Source organism: Hyaena hyaena, unplaced genomic scaffold (genome assembly GCF_003009895.1).
Source record: "Hyaena hyaena isolate Hyena2069 unplaced genomic scaffold, ASM300989v1 scaffold_836, whole genome shotgun sequence".
Taxonomy (NCBI): domain Eukaryota; kingdom Metazoa; phylum Chordata; class Mammalia; order Carnivora; family Hyaenidae; genus Hyaena; species Hyaena hyaena.
This window is the reverse complement of record NW_024081464.1, coordinates 220,481-239,841: the sequence shown is the minus strand read 5'-3', so window position 1 is coordinate 239,841 and position 19,361 is coordinate 220,481. Positions and strand designations below refer to the sequence as shown.

At 51.8% G+C, this 19,361-nt stretch overlaps 1 protein-coding gene across 3 annotated transcripts in view; it reads right to left on the bottom strand.

Moving 5' to 3' along the window:
* Positions 1-3,134: 3,134 nt before the first annotated feature.
* BLK (BLK proto-oncogene, Src family tyrosine kinase) overlaps positions 3,135-19,361 on the bottom strand; it is a 73,060-nt gene continuing 56,833 nt past the window's right edge. For 2 of the 3 annotated variants that reach the window (XM_039219730.1, XM_039219732.1), the window contains 9 exons: positions 18,923-19,016; positions 17,878-17,976; positions 16,551-16,654; positions 12,248-12,394; positions 11,662-11,814; positions 10,214-10,393; positions 8,949-9,025; positions 6,003-6,153; positions 4,054-4,847 (listed from right to left, as the gene is read on the bottom strand). In XM_039219730.1, the coding sequence (XP_039075661.1) occupies positions 4,456-4,847; positions 6,003-6,153; positions 8,949-9,025; positions 10,214-10,393; positions 11,662-11,814; positions 12,248-12,394; positions 16,551-16,654; positions 17,878-17,976; positions 18,923-19,016 (1,397 nt within the window). In that variant the 3' untranslated portion in view covers positions 4,054-4,455. Of the gene's footprint in view, positions 4,001-4,053; positions 4,848-6,002; positions 6,154-8,948; positions 9,026-10,213; positions 10,394-11,661; positions 11,815-12,247; positions 12,395-16,550; positions 16,655-17,877; positions 17,977-18,922; positions 19,017-19,361 lie in introns of those variants that run through there. The other variant, XM_039219731.1, reaches the window with a different exon arrangement.

Here is a 19,361-nt window from a genome sequence, read left to right as displayed (position 1 = left end):
CAGCACTACAAATGTGTCCTGGCTCTGCGGAGGGAGAGAGAAGGGAAGGCACGGTCTCTATCACAGGCGAGAAGGCATCTGAGGTCCAAGGTTGGGTGTGCTCCTCACCAGAGCTCTGGGTTAAGGGCAGCGATCAAGTGTCTCAGGCCCCGGCCCACCTTGCAATCTCCTCACGCATGCGGATCACGGCAGGGAGAATCTGGCCACCACAGCCATGGGTAAGCTTCCCTTCCACTCAGAAGACAAACTCTCAGAGGAGGAAATAACTGCTTATGCACATTCAATATTCTCTCTGTCTCTGTTTCTCTCCGTCTTGTCTCTCTCTGTCCCTATCTGTTTTTATCTCTCTGTGTTTCTGTCTTGCTGTATCTCTCTCCACATCCTCTCACACTTCACTTTCTGGCTGGGAATTGAAAGGCTCCTTGTCCTTCATAAACTTACTTATATACCTAACAAAACCCTTCGGGGACACCGGGTCTCAGTTCTGGGCGCCGCCGGGGCACGTGCGCCCCCTGGTGGGCAAAGGTCTCACTGGTCCTTCAAGGTTTGGGCTCCAGCTTCACCCCCAGGAAACCTCTATGTGCCTCTGAAAACGTGCCGGTCTTGTGGGTTTCTTTTCCAGTTTCTGCAGGCTATAACTTGCACATAGAACTGGGAAAAGCCACAGGCATGAGCTGATCCTGCAAATGCAGAACCTGAACATCACACTGGAACCCCAGGTACCTTGCAGGCTACCCTGTGGGAAGGGTACTTCCAGATTCCACACAGCCTAGCCCAGTCCTGGCTGAACTGCAGGGCCAGCTGGGACCACTTAAAACGTGCCTCGGGCCTAGACCCGCCTGGAATCCTGGCACTGGTATTTTCAGATGTGCCCCGCCCCAGGTCATCATCCAGACCCCCACCGCACCGTGATTTGAACGGCAGCCAGAGCTGAGAACTGTGGAGGTGCTTAGGAAAGATGAGGTTTCCAGATTCTACCTTAGACCGGCTGGATCAGAATCTCAGAGAGGGAAGTCTAGAAACCTATCTTCTAAAACTAAGGCCTCGGGTGATTTTTTATAAATACTGAGGTTGCCAAAGCACTGGGAGACGCCTTCATCTTTCGGGGAGGTGATGAGCCTGCCCCCGGCCTTGCAGCTCGTGGATAGCTGGGGCCCACGTCATGGGAAACCACTTCAGAGGGGCCGTGAGATGCAGGGTGCTGGTGTCCAGGCTGTAGGTCCAGCCTGCCAAGCTGGAAGGAGGGACTCATTTCTTATCCTAGCTCTTCTCAGTCCTACCTCCAAAGGCACCCTTAGATCCTCATCTGTGAGCCCTGAGGGTCTGATTTGTCTCTGTCTGGTGCTCCCCCAACCCTCCACAGGGGCAGTCTGCTCTCTGGTGCCCTAAATTCCAGCTTAGTTCCCACTGGCCATGCCCCATCATCCCAGAGTCTGGGCCTGACAGCCCCAATTCCAGAGATTCTGGGGGAGACGGGGTGTGGGCACTAAGCTGCCCCAGAGTGAGGGAGGCTGAGATGCATTTTTTCCCTAAAATACTCAGCAGCCATCTCCCCCAAAGCCCTTTGTTTCTGGGGGGGGAGTGTGACAGACAGTTCTCTGGGGGCTCCCACTGTCCTGAGCACAGAGTTCCCTGTCCCTGGAGCCCTCTACCTCCCAAATGCTGGACTACCCAGGGGAGATCTGTCCAAGCCCCAATCTGACCACATTGCGGGCTACACACACACACACACACACACACACACACACACACACACACAGTCTCACCTGAGACTTGCTCGGTGATTCTGTCTGACTTACCTGTACAAACACCCCTCCTACTCCTGAGAGTGTCATGGACCCCTACGTAGTAGCCTATGGCAATGGGCTAGGGGCAAAGAATGGGTTCAAATCTGGGGTCCAGCACTGGTCAGCTAAAAGCCTCTGGACAAGCTGGTGGTATAGAGTCTCTGTCATTTACTTCTCGTATGGGGAAGAGTGTAGGCATAATGACAATGGTGATGCCTGCTTCCCAGAGCTGTTTGAGAATCCACAGACAGTGTGGGAATACTCTGGAAATCACAAGGACTATACAGATGGGTGTCCTTCTTTGCCTAGTCACCTCTGTTCCTCTGCAGAGGTAGCTGCTCTGTGAGGTTCTCCCAGGCCGGCAGCAACGCCTCCCCACCCCCCACTACTCTGCTGCCACGGTCCAGCCTCTGTGCTTGGGTCCACATCCCTACCCCAGCACTCATGTGTGACCTTGGGAATACTACCCAGGCTCTTTTGTGCCTGGGTTTCTTCCTCTGCACATGGCATGGTAATAGTCCTACCTCCTTGGGTTATCGCAGGATAAAAGAGTCAAAATGTGGCAAAGTGATGGCCAGGCATTCAAAGGGAGGGAGGGAAGAATGAATACAAGCACAGGGGATTTTCAGGGCACTGAAACGATGTATGACAGTGTAATACTGGTGACATAACATTATACATTTGTCCAAACCCAAAGAACACAACACAAAGAGTGAATCCTCATAATGTATTGATGGAAACTATGGGCTTTAGTTAATAATAATGTGTCAGTGTATTTCATCAATTGTAACAAACATACCACAGTATTGCAAGATGTTAATAACAGGGAAAATTGAGGGGCGGGGTGAGGGTTAGAGGGGCATTCTTTGTACTTTCTGTGTATTTTTCAGTAAACCTAAATGCTCAATAATCTATTATAATAAATTTAATTCAGAATAATCTATTATAATAAATGTATTATAAATAAAACAAACAAAAAATAAACAGCGAGCAGCCTGAGCAGTGCAAAGCCTTGAACGTTTTTGGTGTTACCATCCCCTGATCATGAGCCTGGAGTCCAGGGCGCTCACTCTTCCCTGTGCACGCGCCCAACAACCCAACACGCTTCGCAGCTACACTGTGAGAGCAAAGCGTCCCCACTCAGATCCAGAGGCCAGGATTTCTGAGGTGAGGGCGCCACCTGCTGGCTCTGCTCAAGCCTCCCCTAAAGGCGATGTGTTGCCCTTGGAGCTGGGAGCTCGGTTTCTACCCAGCACCCTCTGCAAGTACCTTGCTTCGCCGCTGCTGCAAACCACCTACGTCACCTAGCGAAGTCCGGGCTTGTCACCAGTGACGACACAACAAAGGTCAGATATCGTGCCTTTATTACGGAAGAGTCCCAAAGTGCTGGAGTGCAGTCCAGGTCAGAGCTACCTGCCCAGAGCTGAAGCAGGTGTGTCTGAGCGGACATCTCGGAGGCCCCAGGGCTGCTTCTGGGGTAATAATAGAGAGGGAGCCGCACAGGGGCGCGGTCCGCGCACATGAGAGCAGCGCACTTCTCGCTTTGGGCGCCAGCACAGGGGAGACTTAAAATGATGCCAAACACTTAACGGTGTGCCAGGAGCGTGCCAGGGGCTATCCTGGGCATCTTTCTGGGGTTAACTAATGTAAGCTTCCTGAGGAACATATGAGGTAGGTACTATTATGGTTCTTCCCCGTTGTACAGATGAGACAGGGGAGGAACAGAGAGGCTAAATAACTTGCCCAGGGTCACACAGCCCAAGAAGGGTGGGACTGCGATGGGATCTCCGGAGTCCATGCTGTGTGACCCACCTGTCAGCCTGCCTCTGTCTCTACTTTCCTCATCTGAGAAATGGGCCTATCAAGGCCTCCCTGCCCTTCCAGTCGGCCCTGGGCTGGAATAAGCGCCGCGAGGTGAACACGCCTTGTCAGTTCTTACAGGTTGGGCCAGGGGCGCGAAGCATCTCCGGGCCCTGTGGGTGCCACATCCGTGTCCTGGAGCCGGACCTAGGGCTGTAGCTCGTACTGCCCTTCGGTGGCCGTGTGGAAGTCCTCGAGCACCGACTGCAGGAACTCGAAGGTGGGCCGCTCCTCCGGCCGGCTCCGCCAGCACTTGGCGATGACGCCGTGGTACAGCTCCGGTGGGCACGCGTCGGGGCGCGGCATGCGGTAGCCGCGCTCCAGGCAGCGGATGACCTCGGGGTTGCTCATTCCTGCGGGCGGGGGGGGGGTGCGGAGTATGGCTGAGGCGCAGACCACTGTCCCCTCCCTGGCAGGTCACCTGGCCGTCTGGCCAGTGCCACCGTCAAACATCCCTCTAGTTACACTCCATTGCTTGGAGAACAGCCGGAGACGAGGCTGTGACGCAGTTCCTCCGTGTATGGAGCCCTGTCTTGCTTACCTGGGACTGCCCAGCACATGGCCTGAGGCTGTCGCTTGCTGGGCAGGTGCTTCAAGAAAGTGCACCAGCCCGCTGAGCGAGCCTGCTCTTCTGTGGGCCGCTAGGCTGCCCAAGCCCTTCTGACCTGGGACAGGGAGACTGGGGGATTTTATAGTCAGGAGAGGGCGTTGGGGGAGTTCACCCAAGGTGGAAGGCCAAGGTGGAGACAACCTGTCCTCAACGGAGAACAAATGAATTCAGAGTAAACTTGAGTTCAGACCCTGACCCTTACTTACTTCCAGGGTTTGGAGGCTCACTGACTTCTGCTGAATGAAGGGAGCGCAGCCCGGTTGCAGGAAGCAATGTTGAGGAAGGAGGCAGAACCTCCGTCCTCAGACTGGCATGCGTGGGTCTCTGTTCTGACTGTGGGGACTCCATTCTGGCACGTGTGCGGGCAGCCCCAGGCACTAAGCATGGCATATCCGTCACCACGGCCATTTCAGGGAGGCAGGGAGCCCATCTGGTCACTACAGGGCGAAGCCACCTACCTGGGTAGGGTATACGCCCGTAAGTGACGATTTCCATCAGGAGGATTCCGAATGACCACACGTCTGCTTTGATGGTGAACACCCCGAAATGGATGGCCTCGGGAGCAGTCCACTTGATGGGGAACTTGGCCCCTGTGAGAAAAGCCATGAGCAGCTTTGGGAGGCCATGGCTAGTGACTGCCTATGCCCCTTTCCTCTCCCCTTGGCAGGGCTTGGACCACTGGATACAACAGAGATGCTTTCGGAGAGCCACCAAGACCCACGAGACCCCATGGCCGGGCATGTGCGGGCACTACTGGGGGTCCACAGCACAGAGGGACAACATGACATAAATACCACCTCTGCCACCCTGACTGGGTCTTTGCCCAGTGGGCTTCAGAGGGCCACCATGTGTTTCCACCTGGGACGGAAGACTCATTTTCGACCTCATGTGTTTAATACCAGGAATCTGCAGCCCAGTCAACTCATCCCTGCCTCAGTTCATCCCTTCCTGCCAAATGGGACACCTGGGGTCCCAGTAAGGAAGGAATTCCAATCCTGTTGTCCCAGGAAGCCCTGTGTATGGCTGCAGCCCTGCTCAGCATTCGAACACTGGGTTACCCCTCACCTTGCCTCGCTTTCTCCATCTCCCCAGCCAGCCTGAAGCTTCGTCAGCTAACAAGCCCTATTGATCCTTCCTGTACCAACGGATTAACATGCTCAGCTAATATTGCCTGCTTGCCAGCTTACTTGATCAATATATTTGACTGCTTCAAGTCAAGAGGAGCCCTACCTCAGGTATACTAACGAACTAAAACAGAGTGCTCCGTGGGGACCCTAATTCAGGCATAAGCGTTTGCTGCCCATGCTTTAGAAAAATGTTTTCCGAAGTGTGTTCCATGAAACTCTAGTTCTGTGAGATTAATGGGAAAAGTATCTCAAGCTCAAATTCGTTTGGGAGAGACCAGGTGAAGCACAGGTACACCGCACCCTCGCCGCAAGACTTCTCAGAGCCTTTCATATGTTGGTGTGCATCAGGGATCTCTGAAGGGGGCCTGGGTGGACCATGCAGCATCTCCAAACCTACTTCACCACAAGCCCATCCCTCATCAGGCACTAGTGCTCTGCCGAGCACCTCTAGGGAAACGCCGATCTAGGTGGGCGTAAGGCCAGGACTGTGACAACCATAACACTCTCAGATCTCCACACAGGGCTCTGCTCTGTAGCAACGAGGAGAAGTCCAAGGGGTTGTAGGGAGGTGGGGAAAGTAAGGCCCAAGGTCTCCCTGTAGATGGGGGCCCTTCTCACCTTCTTGGGCAGTGTATTCATTGTCAATGATGCGGGCCAAGCCGAAGTCAGCGATTTTGCAGCACAGAGACTCAGACACCAGGATGTTGGCCGCCCTCAGGTCGCGGTGGATTGAATTCATTTGCTCAATATACGCCATTCCTTCGGCAATCTGAGGGAACAGGCCACACAGTGAAAGATTGCGGAGGGACCTCTCTGCACGGACGGAGCCCACCCAGTGTCCCCTGCACAGCCCCTATCAGGAGAGGAAGGACCCTGTCTGGAAAGCCAGCCTTCATGCTCTCACAGCCTGGAAGGGACAGGAACACTTGAGGGGGTGTGTTCGTGTTTGTTGGTAGGTGCATAGAAGGTGGTTCTGCTGGGGAAGGAGCAGCTTCCTGAGTAGAGAAGGAAAATGGCTTCACTCGTTCCCCTGTTAGACAAGCCATAAACCCCGGCCGCCTGAAAGCCCAGCAAGGCAGGGCCGCTGACGTCAGAGCCAGAACGACCTGAACCCTCACCCGCTTCTCTCTCCTTGCAAGTGTCTGCAGGGGAGGTGGAGAGCAGAATGAAACCAGGAGAGATGAAGGTCTCTTAGGGGGCACGGGAAGGAGAGGACAGGGAAGCAGGGAAGGAAAGGGTCTTATCTCCTTGTCACGTTGGATGCCCTGTTCCAGGAGCAGGGAGCCCTGGATTGGAGTCATCGACCTCCGCCCCCAGCAGGTTGCTTAAGCTCTCTGAAGGGTCACTATCCTGACCTAGAACTTGAGAAAAGGGGTCTCCAGGGTACAGAGTTGAGGTGAGCAATAGATGAGATAGGTGGTCAAGGCCCTAACCCAGCACTGCCCGAGGCAGGCGCAGAATCCCAATGGAACATGGGCAGTTTCTGTTTCTGTCCCTGACCACCAGCACTGGGCCAGGAATAACTACTTGAATTGCTCTTGAGTTGCTCTTGTGTTTTTTAGTGGAGGAAATTCATTCGGGCTTTATCCATTGCACTCCCAATTGATGGATGAAGAAACTGAGGCAGAGAATAAGATGCTGATTTACCTCCTCAGACTTGCTATCACAAGAAGCCAGCCCTGGAATTCATCCCACTTCTCTGTATCTGTCCATTTGCATTGGCTTAGTCGCAAAACCATTCACTTATTTATTCCTTTGCTAAATCATTCCATCAATATATTTATTGATATGGTACTGGAGGGGCTGTAGAGCTGAATACCAAATGCCTGGTATCTGGACAGCACTTACCAGTACCCATCCCATTAAGAAATATGTATTGAGCAGTACTAGAAATAATTTTTTTAAAAGGTTGAGAGGACCCAGATGTACTTTCGAGGAGAAGACTATACCACATGCAATACTAAAGAAACACGGGTGCTAAGTGCCCTGTGCCACTTTCCTGTCCAGGGAAATTCTAATTCAATTTAATTTAGTTTAGGTCTTGAATATTGATCAGGAGTTTGTCAAGTGAAATGCCAGGAATACGCCCAGGTATTCTAAGCAGAGGGAGGAAACCTGAGCAAGGGCTCACAGGTGTGACCGCACATTTGGGAGCTGCTGTGTGGCTTTGCCAAATAGGGCACATGGGTTGTGGTTGTAGGGGAGGTTTGCATTACATCCTGCAAAGCAAGAAAAGGAGTGCCCAGAAGGGTAGTGTGCGCACACGCAGGCATGCGTGGTGAGGCGCTAACAGTTTAGAAGTCGTTCACCTGGAAGGTTCTGATTTTCTGGTTTCCCAACCCTTAGATTCTTGGCTACATCTATGTCTAAATGCAGGTGGCTTTTCACATCCTTTGCCCCTGAGTGATCCAAGATTTCTCCAGGGATTGAGAAGAGACAGAGGAGACTGAGAAAAGGAAAAGAAAGAAAGAAAATGGGTGGACAGGCTTATCACTGTTATGTGGTTCGAAACTGGTTAGCAGCGATAATTTTCCGAGACCACTCACCAGCCTACTCAAACCCATCTGTGCTCACCTCAGTGGAAAAAGGGTGTCGTGACATCAGTTCCTGCACTGATACTAATAGCAGATAATACCAGACAGGGTGGGGATGGGGTGGTGTGGGGTGAGGGGGAGGTTTCCTCTCTGCAGCCGGATATGTGTGTGTGTTTATGTGTCTCACAGGCTGACCACAGACCAAAGCTTTTCTGCTGAGGGTCTCAGTTTTAACAGACACACTCAGGGCTGCCAGATGTGTTTTCCTGCCAGTTAGAACCTTCAGCTAAAATCTCCAGGGTGGGGGGAAGATCCCTCCTCTTCATTTTACTCTTTACTTCATGAAGTCTGGATTGTGATTCTCCTGCTATAGAAGGCATTTCTGGGCACCATCGGAGAAGAAGTGAGGTCACAACAAAACACCTGCCTACAGCGTTAAATGGGGTTTATGTGAACTGATAGGCTTCCCACACCATCCATTCTCCCTCTCTTCTTTAGTAATAGGACTCACCTCCTCCCATCCTGGCTGCCCAGAGTGCAGACTACATTTCCAAGCTCCCTTGCAGCCTGGGTGTGGCCAGGTGACATGGCTGGGGGGAGGGAGGGATGTTAAAGCAAGTACAGTGGGTGACTTCAGGGACATGTCTCTAAAGGGAAGAAGGTGGGCTTTCTCCCCCCTTTACTACTTCCTGTCTACTGAGAAGAGGACAAGATGATAAAGTGTGAGCGGCCATCTTGGACAATAAGATGACACGCTAAGTACCCAACAGGGGGAAGAAACATGTGGCTTTGAGAGGCGGACCCACCTACCTGCCCCAGACTGCCCACCTCTGAATGTTTAGGCATTTAAACCATTATTACTTTGGATTTTCTGTCCTTTACAGCCCAACCTAAATTTAATAGATACAACCTCTAAACAGCCGATTTTGTTAAGCCACAGGGCACAGAAGAGAGGGCCGTGGGTCTTGGGTCTTGGGTCCTTTTGTGCATCATGACTCCTGGGCACCTCTCCCCTTGGTAGCTCACAAACCTGGGCTGACATGTCGATCAGTCTTGGGAGGGACAGTCTGCTACCTTCATCTGTCTTCAGGAAATCCAGTAAGCATCCTAAGGAAAGAGATGTTGCATCTGCTCTTCTGTGAAATGATCCAGCCCTGGCTGTGCCAGCCTCTCCCACGTGTGGGCTGCTCCCCACCTGGCATCAGGAAGTACAGGGCGCCCTGGCAGATCTCTAGTACATAGAAGAAAAGCCACCCATCGCTGCCGAGGGCTTTCTGCTTTACAGAAATTCTACTCTCAGTCCTCATAGCACCCCAGGAGGCTGCAAATATACTCGCCGCTGCTCAGAGAAAGTTAGGTTTCACTCAGGTTCGGGGTCACCCAGCCTGGAAGCCAGGCACAGAGCCTGTTCTTCTGACTGTAAGTTTAGTGCTTATTTCTCACGTGATTTTCCAAAGTGTCTTCTTGTACTCTTCATCCTTTGTTTGCAGACATTCTGCCTCTGAGGACTAGGGGTGCAAGAAAACGCCAGAATGGAGAGACCTGTCCCTGGGGTTTGGTGCAGGGGACCAACGCAGCTCCTCCCTGGCATCTAAGAGCTGGGAGGGACAGTCATCTGAGGTGGGGCTGAGAGGTGAGCAGGGGAGCCATCGCACTCCCAGCTCAAGTTGTCCCCTGCAGGACGATTTCTAAGGAACTGTGTTAATATGGCATCTTAGGATCCTACAGGAAGCAGTGGGCAACCAGGGTCACAGGAGGCGTGGGAAGGAGGCCACAGGCTGACGCTCAACCCCTGGCCCACTGGCTCATGAGACCTTGACCCCACCATGGACCTCAGAGGCCAGCTGGGCCAATCTCTCTTTTCATCCCTGTTGTCAAGTGCTCATATGGTTGTCAAAGGTCCCATGCCTAGTAAGTGGCAGAACTGGGACCAGAACCCATGTCTGGACGCCCAGCCCGCTACTCTTTGCAATGCTCTGTCCTCCCTAGTGGGCATCTAACAGTGCTGGGCACAGAAGATGCCCTCCAAAAATGCGGGTGGAAGTGCTTCTAAATGGAGGACACAGCTCTGTAAGAACCACTGACCCACTCGTTTCTCACCACCCTTCCCTCCTGCCCCCCAGGCACACAGAACAGCTTAGACCTGTAGGACGCTGGCTAATTGCTCCGGCCCACGGCCCAGTGATCCCCCACAGTGAATCCCCTCACCAGCAGACCCACCAGGCAGATCAGCCTCACCCTTGTCCGCCCCTCCCCGCCCCTGTCTGAGGGATGCAGCCCCACACCAGACACCACCTCTGGCCATGTACTCAGTCACGATGTAAATGGGTTCCTTGGTGACCACAGCATAGAGACGAACCAGCCTCTCGTGCTGGAGGGTTTTCATCAGATTGGCCTCAGCCAGGAAGGCCTCTGGAGACATGGTTCCCTCCTTTAAAGTCTTGATGGCCACTTTCACGTTGTTTTGGTAATAACCTATGCCCGGACAGGGGAGAGAATAAAGAAGCCATTCAGGAGACCCAGAGGTTGTGGGAGGCAATCCCTTAACCAAAATGTACATAAGCGTCCAGGAGCCCTTCTCATTCGACAGGTGCAGGACTGAGGCACCCCAGAGCTGTCCCCGTAGGAAGAAGCCCTGGGCTAGGATATACAGCTTCTGAGGCGGAGCTGGCTTATTTGGCAGGATGCCAGCCTGTCTCAGCCTCTTGAGCTCAAATGGAACCTCAGGCAGTTAACCTCAGGAACTTACTCTGCCTGGGAGGGGCTGGTTTACCTCCTGGCCCCCACACTGGGTCCATGTTGTGTCCCTATCGTCCTCCACAGAGCCTTCCGCCTTTCCCTGCATGCGTCTCTTCTACCACATGGTAGCTTCCGTACAGAAATAAGCATTCTAGCCCATGGCAAAATTGTCTAGGAGGTAGAGATGGCTCGTAGGCTTCCTTCCCTGCTTTCTGTGCCCTGTGATGTTCCTTTCCCACTCCTTATAATACCCACACTTCCACATTCTTCCCTCCCTTCCATCAAGTCCCCCATCCATGCTGAAAGGAAAAGCAATAATTGGACTTGCCCCTCTCAAGGGAGCTTAGCAAGGACCTAGGTAGAGTTCCTGCCATAGGTGATTCAAGCATCAGCTGGGTGCTGGAGGATTTGGGGAGGCACCAGGATCCTCCCTTGATATCATACCCCAATATGGACTATTCCAGGGATGAAATAAAACACTATCTGTTATAGTCTGATAGTGCCCATGGTGAACAGAGGAGTGATCATCAACTATACACACAGGGACCTGAAAGTTAAGGGACTTGGCCAGAGCCACACAGTCACAAGCAGTGGCTTGGTCTATTATCAGACTCCTGGAGCTCCTGGTTCACTGCTTACTATGTTTAACAGGTCATTTCCATTTGGTAAACCAAAGCTAGGAGGAGATAGCCTGATGTTCAAGTTCACCCACCCATCAATGGGAAGCTAGCCCTGGGAAGTGAAGAGTGAGGGAGGGAACAAACCAACGTTTTGGGAGGGCTGGATTCTATTCCTACTGCACCATCATGGTGTCCTGAGGGCAAGTCACTTCAATGTCCTGGCCTTCCCTTCATGATCTCATCTGCAAAATGGGTATCATAGCCTCTGCAGCTTCTCCCAAACAAATGTTTTGGGGAAGCATGATGAACTGCGCCTATCCTGAACCTTCTGTGCTTCGGGACACAGGGTAGGGAGAGAGAGGCTCCTGGCGGCCACATACTCACCCATCCAGACTTCACCAAACTGCCCGGACCCGAGTTTCTTGACCAGCTTGAGAGACTGCCGGGGGATTTCCCATTCATCTTGGGCCCACAGGTTTTGAGGAGCCAGGCTGACACAGGGTTGAGTGAGCCTCTGGCATAAACCATCCCCTTTCTCTGCATTAGGGAAAAGGAGATAGGGCTCGAGGTTACCAGAGCAGCCTGATCACGTCTCTCTCTGGGGAAACATATCCTTCCCAGCTGTTGTCATTTTTGTCAACTACACTCCCATTTCCAAGTACACATGTGCATGGGCGCACACATACTACACACACACTCAGCTATTTGCATCCATTTTGTATAAAGCAAGGCATGCTATCATTAACCTGCTCTAAGATTGAAAATACTTGTTATTCTCCAAATGGTCACATGCTCAGCCAGAAGAGGGAATTAGGGACATTGACTTTGAGTCATTATGTTGACATTTGTCTAGCCTTGGGATAATCCACCGCCCTCAAGATGGCATCAGTGATTCACATTATCTTGAGATCTTAGTGACAGATACAAGGGGTCCTCTGCTCCCCACCCTCATCACATCCTCTCCTCTTACGAGAATAATGTTGCACCAGAGCCTGGAGAGTGGGGAAGGTGATGCGGGGGGAGATGTAATAGCCCCCTTCATCCAGGGAGCGGATCTTGTAGTGCTTGATCACCTCCCCCTGGGTAGTTACATCCTTCACAGTCAAAGAAAAGGCACCTAGAGGGGTAATAGAGATATGCACATGAGAAGTAAGGCATACAGAGGGAAAATCAAGATTGGGATTTGGGCTTCCTTTCACTGCGGCTGGAAATTCTGCTCTCCATTTTGACCGCTTCCACAATAAGTTACTTTTTCTTTCATCTCAACCTCAACCCTCCAGAAAATCTTTACTATCGTCTCCACCCAACTCTGGCCTTGATGTTCCTCCCCCAATTTCCTAAAATTCAATCATGGAATCACAGAACTCTGGAGCAAACAGGATGCTCTCCTAGCAACTATGCTGTCCCTCATTTGGGGACTCATTGCCATGGACGATTGAGAAATGTAGAGTTATTGGAGGGACTAGGGGATTGATTGATTCATTGCATCATTCACTCATTCATTCTAGCTGAAAAGGCTGACTTTACCTCCACAAACAAGAGCCCATCCCAACCTTGAAGCACTCATGTTTGTGGAGGAGAACATAATAAGCTATTTTCTGGAGTTTTGTTCAAATTCATACATACATCTCTGCATTTTGTCATGTATGTTATCGATTGCTGCAGACCAGGGGTAGCAGATGCTAAAAGGTTAAGAGCAATTTAGGAAGCAAGAGTTTCCAATGGAGAAACTTCTTTTCATAAACTTGATGTTTTTATAAAATGCCTCTGTCCAGCTCTCTGGGTACCACACATGCCACTCTTATTCAGAAGATGAGGAAACTGAGGCCAGGGAGTGGAATTAGCTTGTTCCAGGCTACTCTGCTGATCAACAGCAGGCTTCAGGGCTCCTGATCCTCCCTGAGGATGCATTTACCACAAGCAATACTACTCTGCCCCGCCAGGTGTCAGGCTCAGATACCTCTTTTTCTGGGTGTGGACACTTGATTTTTCACTGTGCAGTTTATCTCCATCTCAACTCCCTTTCTCTCTCAACTCTCTTAGGTATTGCACTTCTCATCACCTACTTGTGAAATGATGCAAGATGTGTGTACACCTTGCCGCTCCCAAGCCCATTCCTTGCCCATGACACCAGCCCCAGCCTGCCTCCTGCAAATGGTCTTCCCCCGCCCTCTGGTAGGCGCAACTGTGGCCCAGTATCTAAGAAACCAGAGAATAACTCTAGTAAGTTCATTCATCCTCACACCACCATAGCAAGGAAAAGGGCCCTTTTCCTCATTTTTTCAGCTGCACCCTGCGTAGGATGCTTCACAAGTAGCCAAAGAGACTGCGTTCTCTTCCACACAGGGCTGCTGCTGAAGCTTGTGATTTGGAACCTCCCTCTTGTCTGGGCTCATCCAGCTGCCTGCCCCTAATATTTTTTGACAGCTCAGTGTTCTTCTTAAAGGGAACCTCCAGATCCTATCAGCTTCTGGTCTGGGGCTCCCAGAGACTGAGATTTCTTTTTTTTTTTTTAAAGTTTATTTATTGAGAGAGAGAGAGAGAGAGAGAGAGAGAGAGAGAGTGCTCCCCTGCATGTGGAGGAAGGGCAGAAAGAGAAGGTGAGAGAGACTCCCAACCAGGCTCTATGCTCTGTGCAGAACCAGACATGGGGCTCGATCTCATGCCCATGAGATCATGACCTCAGCCAAAATAAAGAGTTGGATGCTCAACTGACTGAGACCCTTAGGCATCCCCCCAGAGATAGAGATTTCTTAGCACTGGCAGAACTGCCTGCCTTCAGATTGGGAAACTAGCCGGTCCTCATTCAGATACGAATAAACTGAGGCTTGAGAGGCTACTGGACGTCCTGGAGGCCACATGGGGCTAGAATTCACTTCCCCTGCTTCTGAAGGGAGCATTCCTTCCCTGCCTTGCACCCCCTGGCTGTGGCCTTCAGATGCAGATGGAAGGCGCTTGTTTTGGAGTTCTGAGGAGTGTGTGTGCACATGTGTGTATGTGTGCATACATGTGTGTGCGGTTGGGGATGCTGGGACCATCCTGCAGCTCCAGCTCCATCTGGCCAATTTCTAGCTTGGACTAGAGTGGACAAGGACAGGAGGGGACACCCCCACCTTTGGAGAACCCCTTCCTCCATACTGAGGTCATGGGTCTCTTTCACTCCATTGGGCACCTTAGCAATAGGCAGTGATTAAAACATCATTTCCGGGGTGAAATCACATGATTCTGGAACTTGCTTCAACATAATAGGGATGGATGGGGATATACATGAGGTAAGATTGGCTGAGTGATCATTTGTTGAAGCTGAGTCTTGGGTACAGAGGGTTCCATTATACTATTCTCTCTACTTCTGTATATGTTTGAAATATTCTACAACAACAGAACATGTATGTCATCCCCAGTGATTTCCATATTATTTCTTGGTCATAGGTGTTTTGCTGCTAAAATGGAACAGTGGCAATGTCTGTGTGTATGTGTGTGTGTGTGTGTGTAATGTAATGTATCCATTGGTGTGTTTCCAGAAATTCTGCACAGAGCACCCAACTTACAATGCACCCCTCCTCCTCCTCAACCTGGCCCTGAACACCATTTTAAAAAAGTTTATTTATTTATTTTGAGTGAGAGAGAGAGAGAGAGAGAGAGGATATGGGGGAGGGGCAGAGAGACGGGGACAGACAATCTGAAGCAGGGTTTTCTGGTGACAGCAGAGAGCCTGACATGGGCTCAAATCACAGACCACGAGATCATGACCTGAGCCAAAGTTGGATGCTAAATCAACTGACCAACTCAAGCACCCCACATTTTAGAGCTTTTGAAGCCTCTTAGATGAGTTGGGGTCTGACCCTTGTTCACTGTTGGCCTCATGTGAGTCACCTCCTCCCTTAGGGACTCAGTTTCCTCATCTTCCAAACAGGGGTATTGGGTCAGCATCCCAAAGATGGCAAACATCTACCAGGAAGTATATATATATATATGTATATACAAATATATATATATTTGTGCTCCCCCCCCGAATTCTTATGTTGAAGTCCTAACCTCCAGTACTTCAGAATGTGACTATATTTGGAGATGGGCTCTTTAAAGGGGTGATTTTGAGGCCCCTGGGGGGCCCTAATCCAATGACTGGTGTCCTTATAAGAGGAGGGGATTAGGACACAGACTGAGGAAAGACCAGGTGATGACACAGGGACAGGATGACCATTACAAGCCAAGGAGGCTTGTCCTGCTGACATATTGACCCTCGGACCTCCAGCACTGTGAGACAGAACATTTCTGTTGTTTATGCCAGTGGCTGGTACTTTGTTATAGCAGCCTGGAAAATTAATATAGAATCTCACGATGTCGGGTGAAAGGAACAAGACACACAAAAATAAAAATAGTACGATTCCATTTGCATAAAGTTGAAGAACAGACAAAACATGGATGGTAAGACTAAGGAAAAGCAAGGAAGGATTTCCCCCAAATTCGAGATAGCTGTGACCTCTTTGGGGGGTGGGGAGATTGAATACGGGGCACAAGTGGAGCAGTGAGAGGGGCTCTGGATGTCTGGAATGTTCTCTCTCTTGTGGCTGCACAGGTATTTACCTATTATGACTTTATATGTATAATTACGGACTCATTTATAATTTATGTGATTTTTATATGTTTTATATTTTATAATAAAGGATCTTTAAGAAGGAGAGAAACCTAATGAAAGACAATGAGAAAGCCCAGTGGCTGCAGATAGTGGCAGAAGTGTTTTTCTCAGTCAGTGGGTTGGAATGCATGAGTGCTCCCAGTTCTCCACATGGCCACCTCCTTCCTTCATTTCCAGCCACGGGCCATTCTGCAAACTTACGCCACCTTCCAAGCTTCTGGAAGTGTCTGAGGTCACAGCCTCTGGCTGAGATGATCTGTAAGGAGTCTCAGCTCCCAAATCCTTTGATTCCAAAATGTGCCTCTGGGTCGTGCTCCCTCTTCGGACCCCGCCAGCCTCAGCACCCCTGTTGAGCCAGAGATGGTGCACAGGGGCCCCGGATGGGAGCAGCTTTCCAGCTGTCCTACCTGCACCTTGTACATTTCCAGCTTGGCCAAGGGACACCTGTTGGCGCTACAGCCTCACACTCAACCACTAGGCTGTCCAGGCAGGACCTGAATTGGAAGGGAGACCAGAGGCCCAGGAGCCGCTGGGGTCTCCTGACTGGTGTTTCCCTCCCTTGTACCCTCCCAGAAGCAGCCTCAGGTCGGGCTTCCCAGGGACTGCACAGGAAGGGCGTGCTGGGCGCCACGCTTACCTTTGTTGGTTTCACTCTCTCTGATAAGAAAGGAGCCCGCCTTATTGATCGGAACCAGAAGCTGCCTCTCAGCATCCTTCCGGCTAATTGATCTAAAGAACCACCTGGAAAAGGCAAAGGCAGGCAAACCTCAGAGGCTGGCCATGCTCTGCAGAATATTCTTGTCCAAACCTCTCCTAAGCTGTATGCCTCACCCAGAGAAATAAAATAGTGTTTTCCTGTTTTTGAGTTAACCCCGAACTAACAACAGTCGTCACATCTTGATTCATGAAATGCCCCTTGGTCCCTGTGCCCTCCTTGTCTTCTCACTTCCCATCAGCGGATGGACTTACTATTTTCTTGAAATGATAACATTTAGGACGATGCCCCTTGTTAATTCTATTATGGGAAAATGCACCCAACCACCATCCCTCAAAGCACACCCCAGGTACCTGGGTGGCTCAGTTGGTTAAGCATCTGACTTTGTTTCAGGTCATGATCTCATAGCTTGGGGTTTGAGCCCTGCATCAGGAGCCTGGAGCCTGCTTCTGATTCTGTGTCTCCCTCACTCTCTGCCCCTCCCCCATCCGCTCTCTGTCTCTGTCTGTCTTAAAAATAAATAAACATTTTAAAAATTTAAAAAAAAGCACACCCTCCTCGAGGTCAAGTCTCTGAATTAGACAAAGTGCTGAGACCCTCAGGGCACAGATTCCTGCCATGTTCCTCTCAGGCCTGGACCAGTCATCGTGGAAGTCAGTGCCCTTGGTCCCACATCTTTACAACTTTCTCAGTTCTTGGGCAGAGCCAGGCCCTGGGTACTGTTTGCTCAGTGCATGCTGTGTGAGGGCGAGAATGACCAAAGCCCTGGCTGGCTGAGATAGACCTTCCCGGTGCCGCATGGAAGTAAGTTATGAGGACGCTGGGGAGCGCGCCCTCTGTAGCCCAATTCTGAATGAGGTCACCACCCTGTGAGCCCCCCTGAGGTCTGAACGCCTGAGTCCTGCCCAAGGGAGGCTTTGGAGGAGAGGCACTGATTGCTGTGCCTTGATGCTAGCTTTGCAAGGCGATGGTCCAGGAAAGAGGCAGCCCCGTTTCACAGATGGAAAGAGTGTGGTGAGCACGGAGGGGTGGCTCCCTGCGCACCAGACAGTGACGTGAGTGTCATCTGGGATGGTGGACAAGCCTTCCCCAGCAATTCCAACTCCCTTTCCCTTTCTTGCCCCTCCATGCTGGGCTCACAGAGGCTCACTTTTCAGCCCCTTTGGGGCCCCTCCCTGCCCAGCGGCCCCCGAACAGCAGCAGCAGCAAGCACGCCTCTACTTTGAGGGCCTTCCATGCGTCCACCTACTTTTCCACCTCCAGGGTCTCTACTCGGGCCACAAAGTTGCTGGGCACGTAGCCTTCTCTTCCTGTGATGAGAGACCTGGCCAACCACCAGTCTCCAACTCTACGGAGAAGGAGGAAAAACAAAAATGGGATCGTGGCTCCCGGAGGCCTTTTCCAGGGGACGGCTCCCGGTCCCCCCCCCCCCCCCCCCCCCGTAGGATCTCCTCCCCGAGGCAGAGGATTCACGGAGGGCTGGCGAGAGGGAACTTGGACAAGTTGCTGGGGGTGGGGGGGTGAGGAGGGGCTAACGCTGAGCATCTGGCAGGCCCAGGGAGGAAGGGGACGGTGGGGCCTCCAGGGGAAGTTTGTCCAGACAGTCTGACCGCCCCAGAGGGCCCCTGTCTTCCGAGTAGCCTTCCTCTTGATTAATGGGACAGAGGAAGAATTTAGTGAGTGAGTTGAGGCTGGATGGGAAGGCCAAACGCATGAGGAGAGCTGCTCAGAGGAGGAGCCGGGCACCCCACATAGACCTGTAGAAGGCTGGGCTTTTGAACTTTTGGCTCAAGGCCGTTGTGGAACTTCAAGAACAAAAGCAGGCCCCCGGGGCTTCACAGGACAAGCCAGATGTTTGAGAGAGAACAGACTTTGGCAGAGTTTCTGAGAAGGAAATAAAGTTAATTTCATGAGTAGAACCCTGTGTGAGTCTTGTCGGGCAAGGGAGACAGTGCAGCTAGGCAAGCACTGTCAGGAGGACTGCATGGAGGAGGTGACGTTAGTTGTGGGTTTAAAGGAAGAGGAGGATTTTGACACTGGAGCCGAAGAGGGAGAATGGAAACCACTACGTGAGGAAGACTTTGGAATGGTGGCTAGAAGGAAGATGATTGGGTCAAGTTAAAAAAAAAAAAAAAAGGTGGGTGAATGGGCTGGGGTGGGATATGGAGAAGATCCTTTGGAGGTAGCCATGGAGGGTGTGGGTGGGGTGGGGAGGTGGACGGCAGGGAGGCAGTCCTGCTGTGACAGGGAGCCACAGAGGCCTCTGACCCCAGGGCCAACTTCCAGAAACTTACTCCTTTAATATCTGCAGCTTCTCCCCCTTCAGCATCTGCAGGTCCCTGTCATTCACTGAGGTGTAGTCATACAGGGCCACCACGAAATGCTCCTCTAGAATGAACAAGCAAGAGAGGGGCACCCCCGGCCCAGCAGGTAAGTCTGCGTGGTGGGGCATCTGGCTGCTAGGGGGTTAGGCTGGGGCAGAGGCGGGGGGTGCTGTGGTGAGCTTTCTGTCGGCAGGCTGACCCCCTGGCTTGCCGGTGGTCCCTGGAATGGACGTTCAAATGACCACCGCTAGTGAGAAGGGCTTTTCTGTACAGCCCTGGGGAGCCCAGACCCACCTGGAAGAAGGTCACTTGAGGACCACCTAGCTCACCTGGGAGTAGACCACCCAGCTTTGTGACCGATGCGTGGGGTGACGTCGGGCTCATCACCTCCCCATGGTGGGAAGAGGTG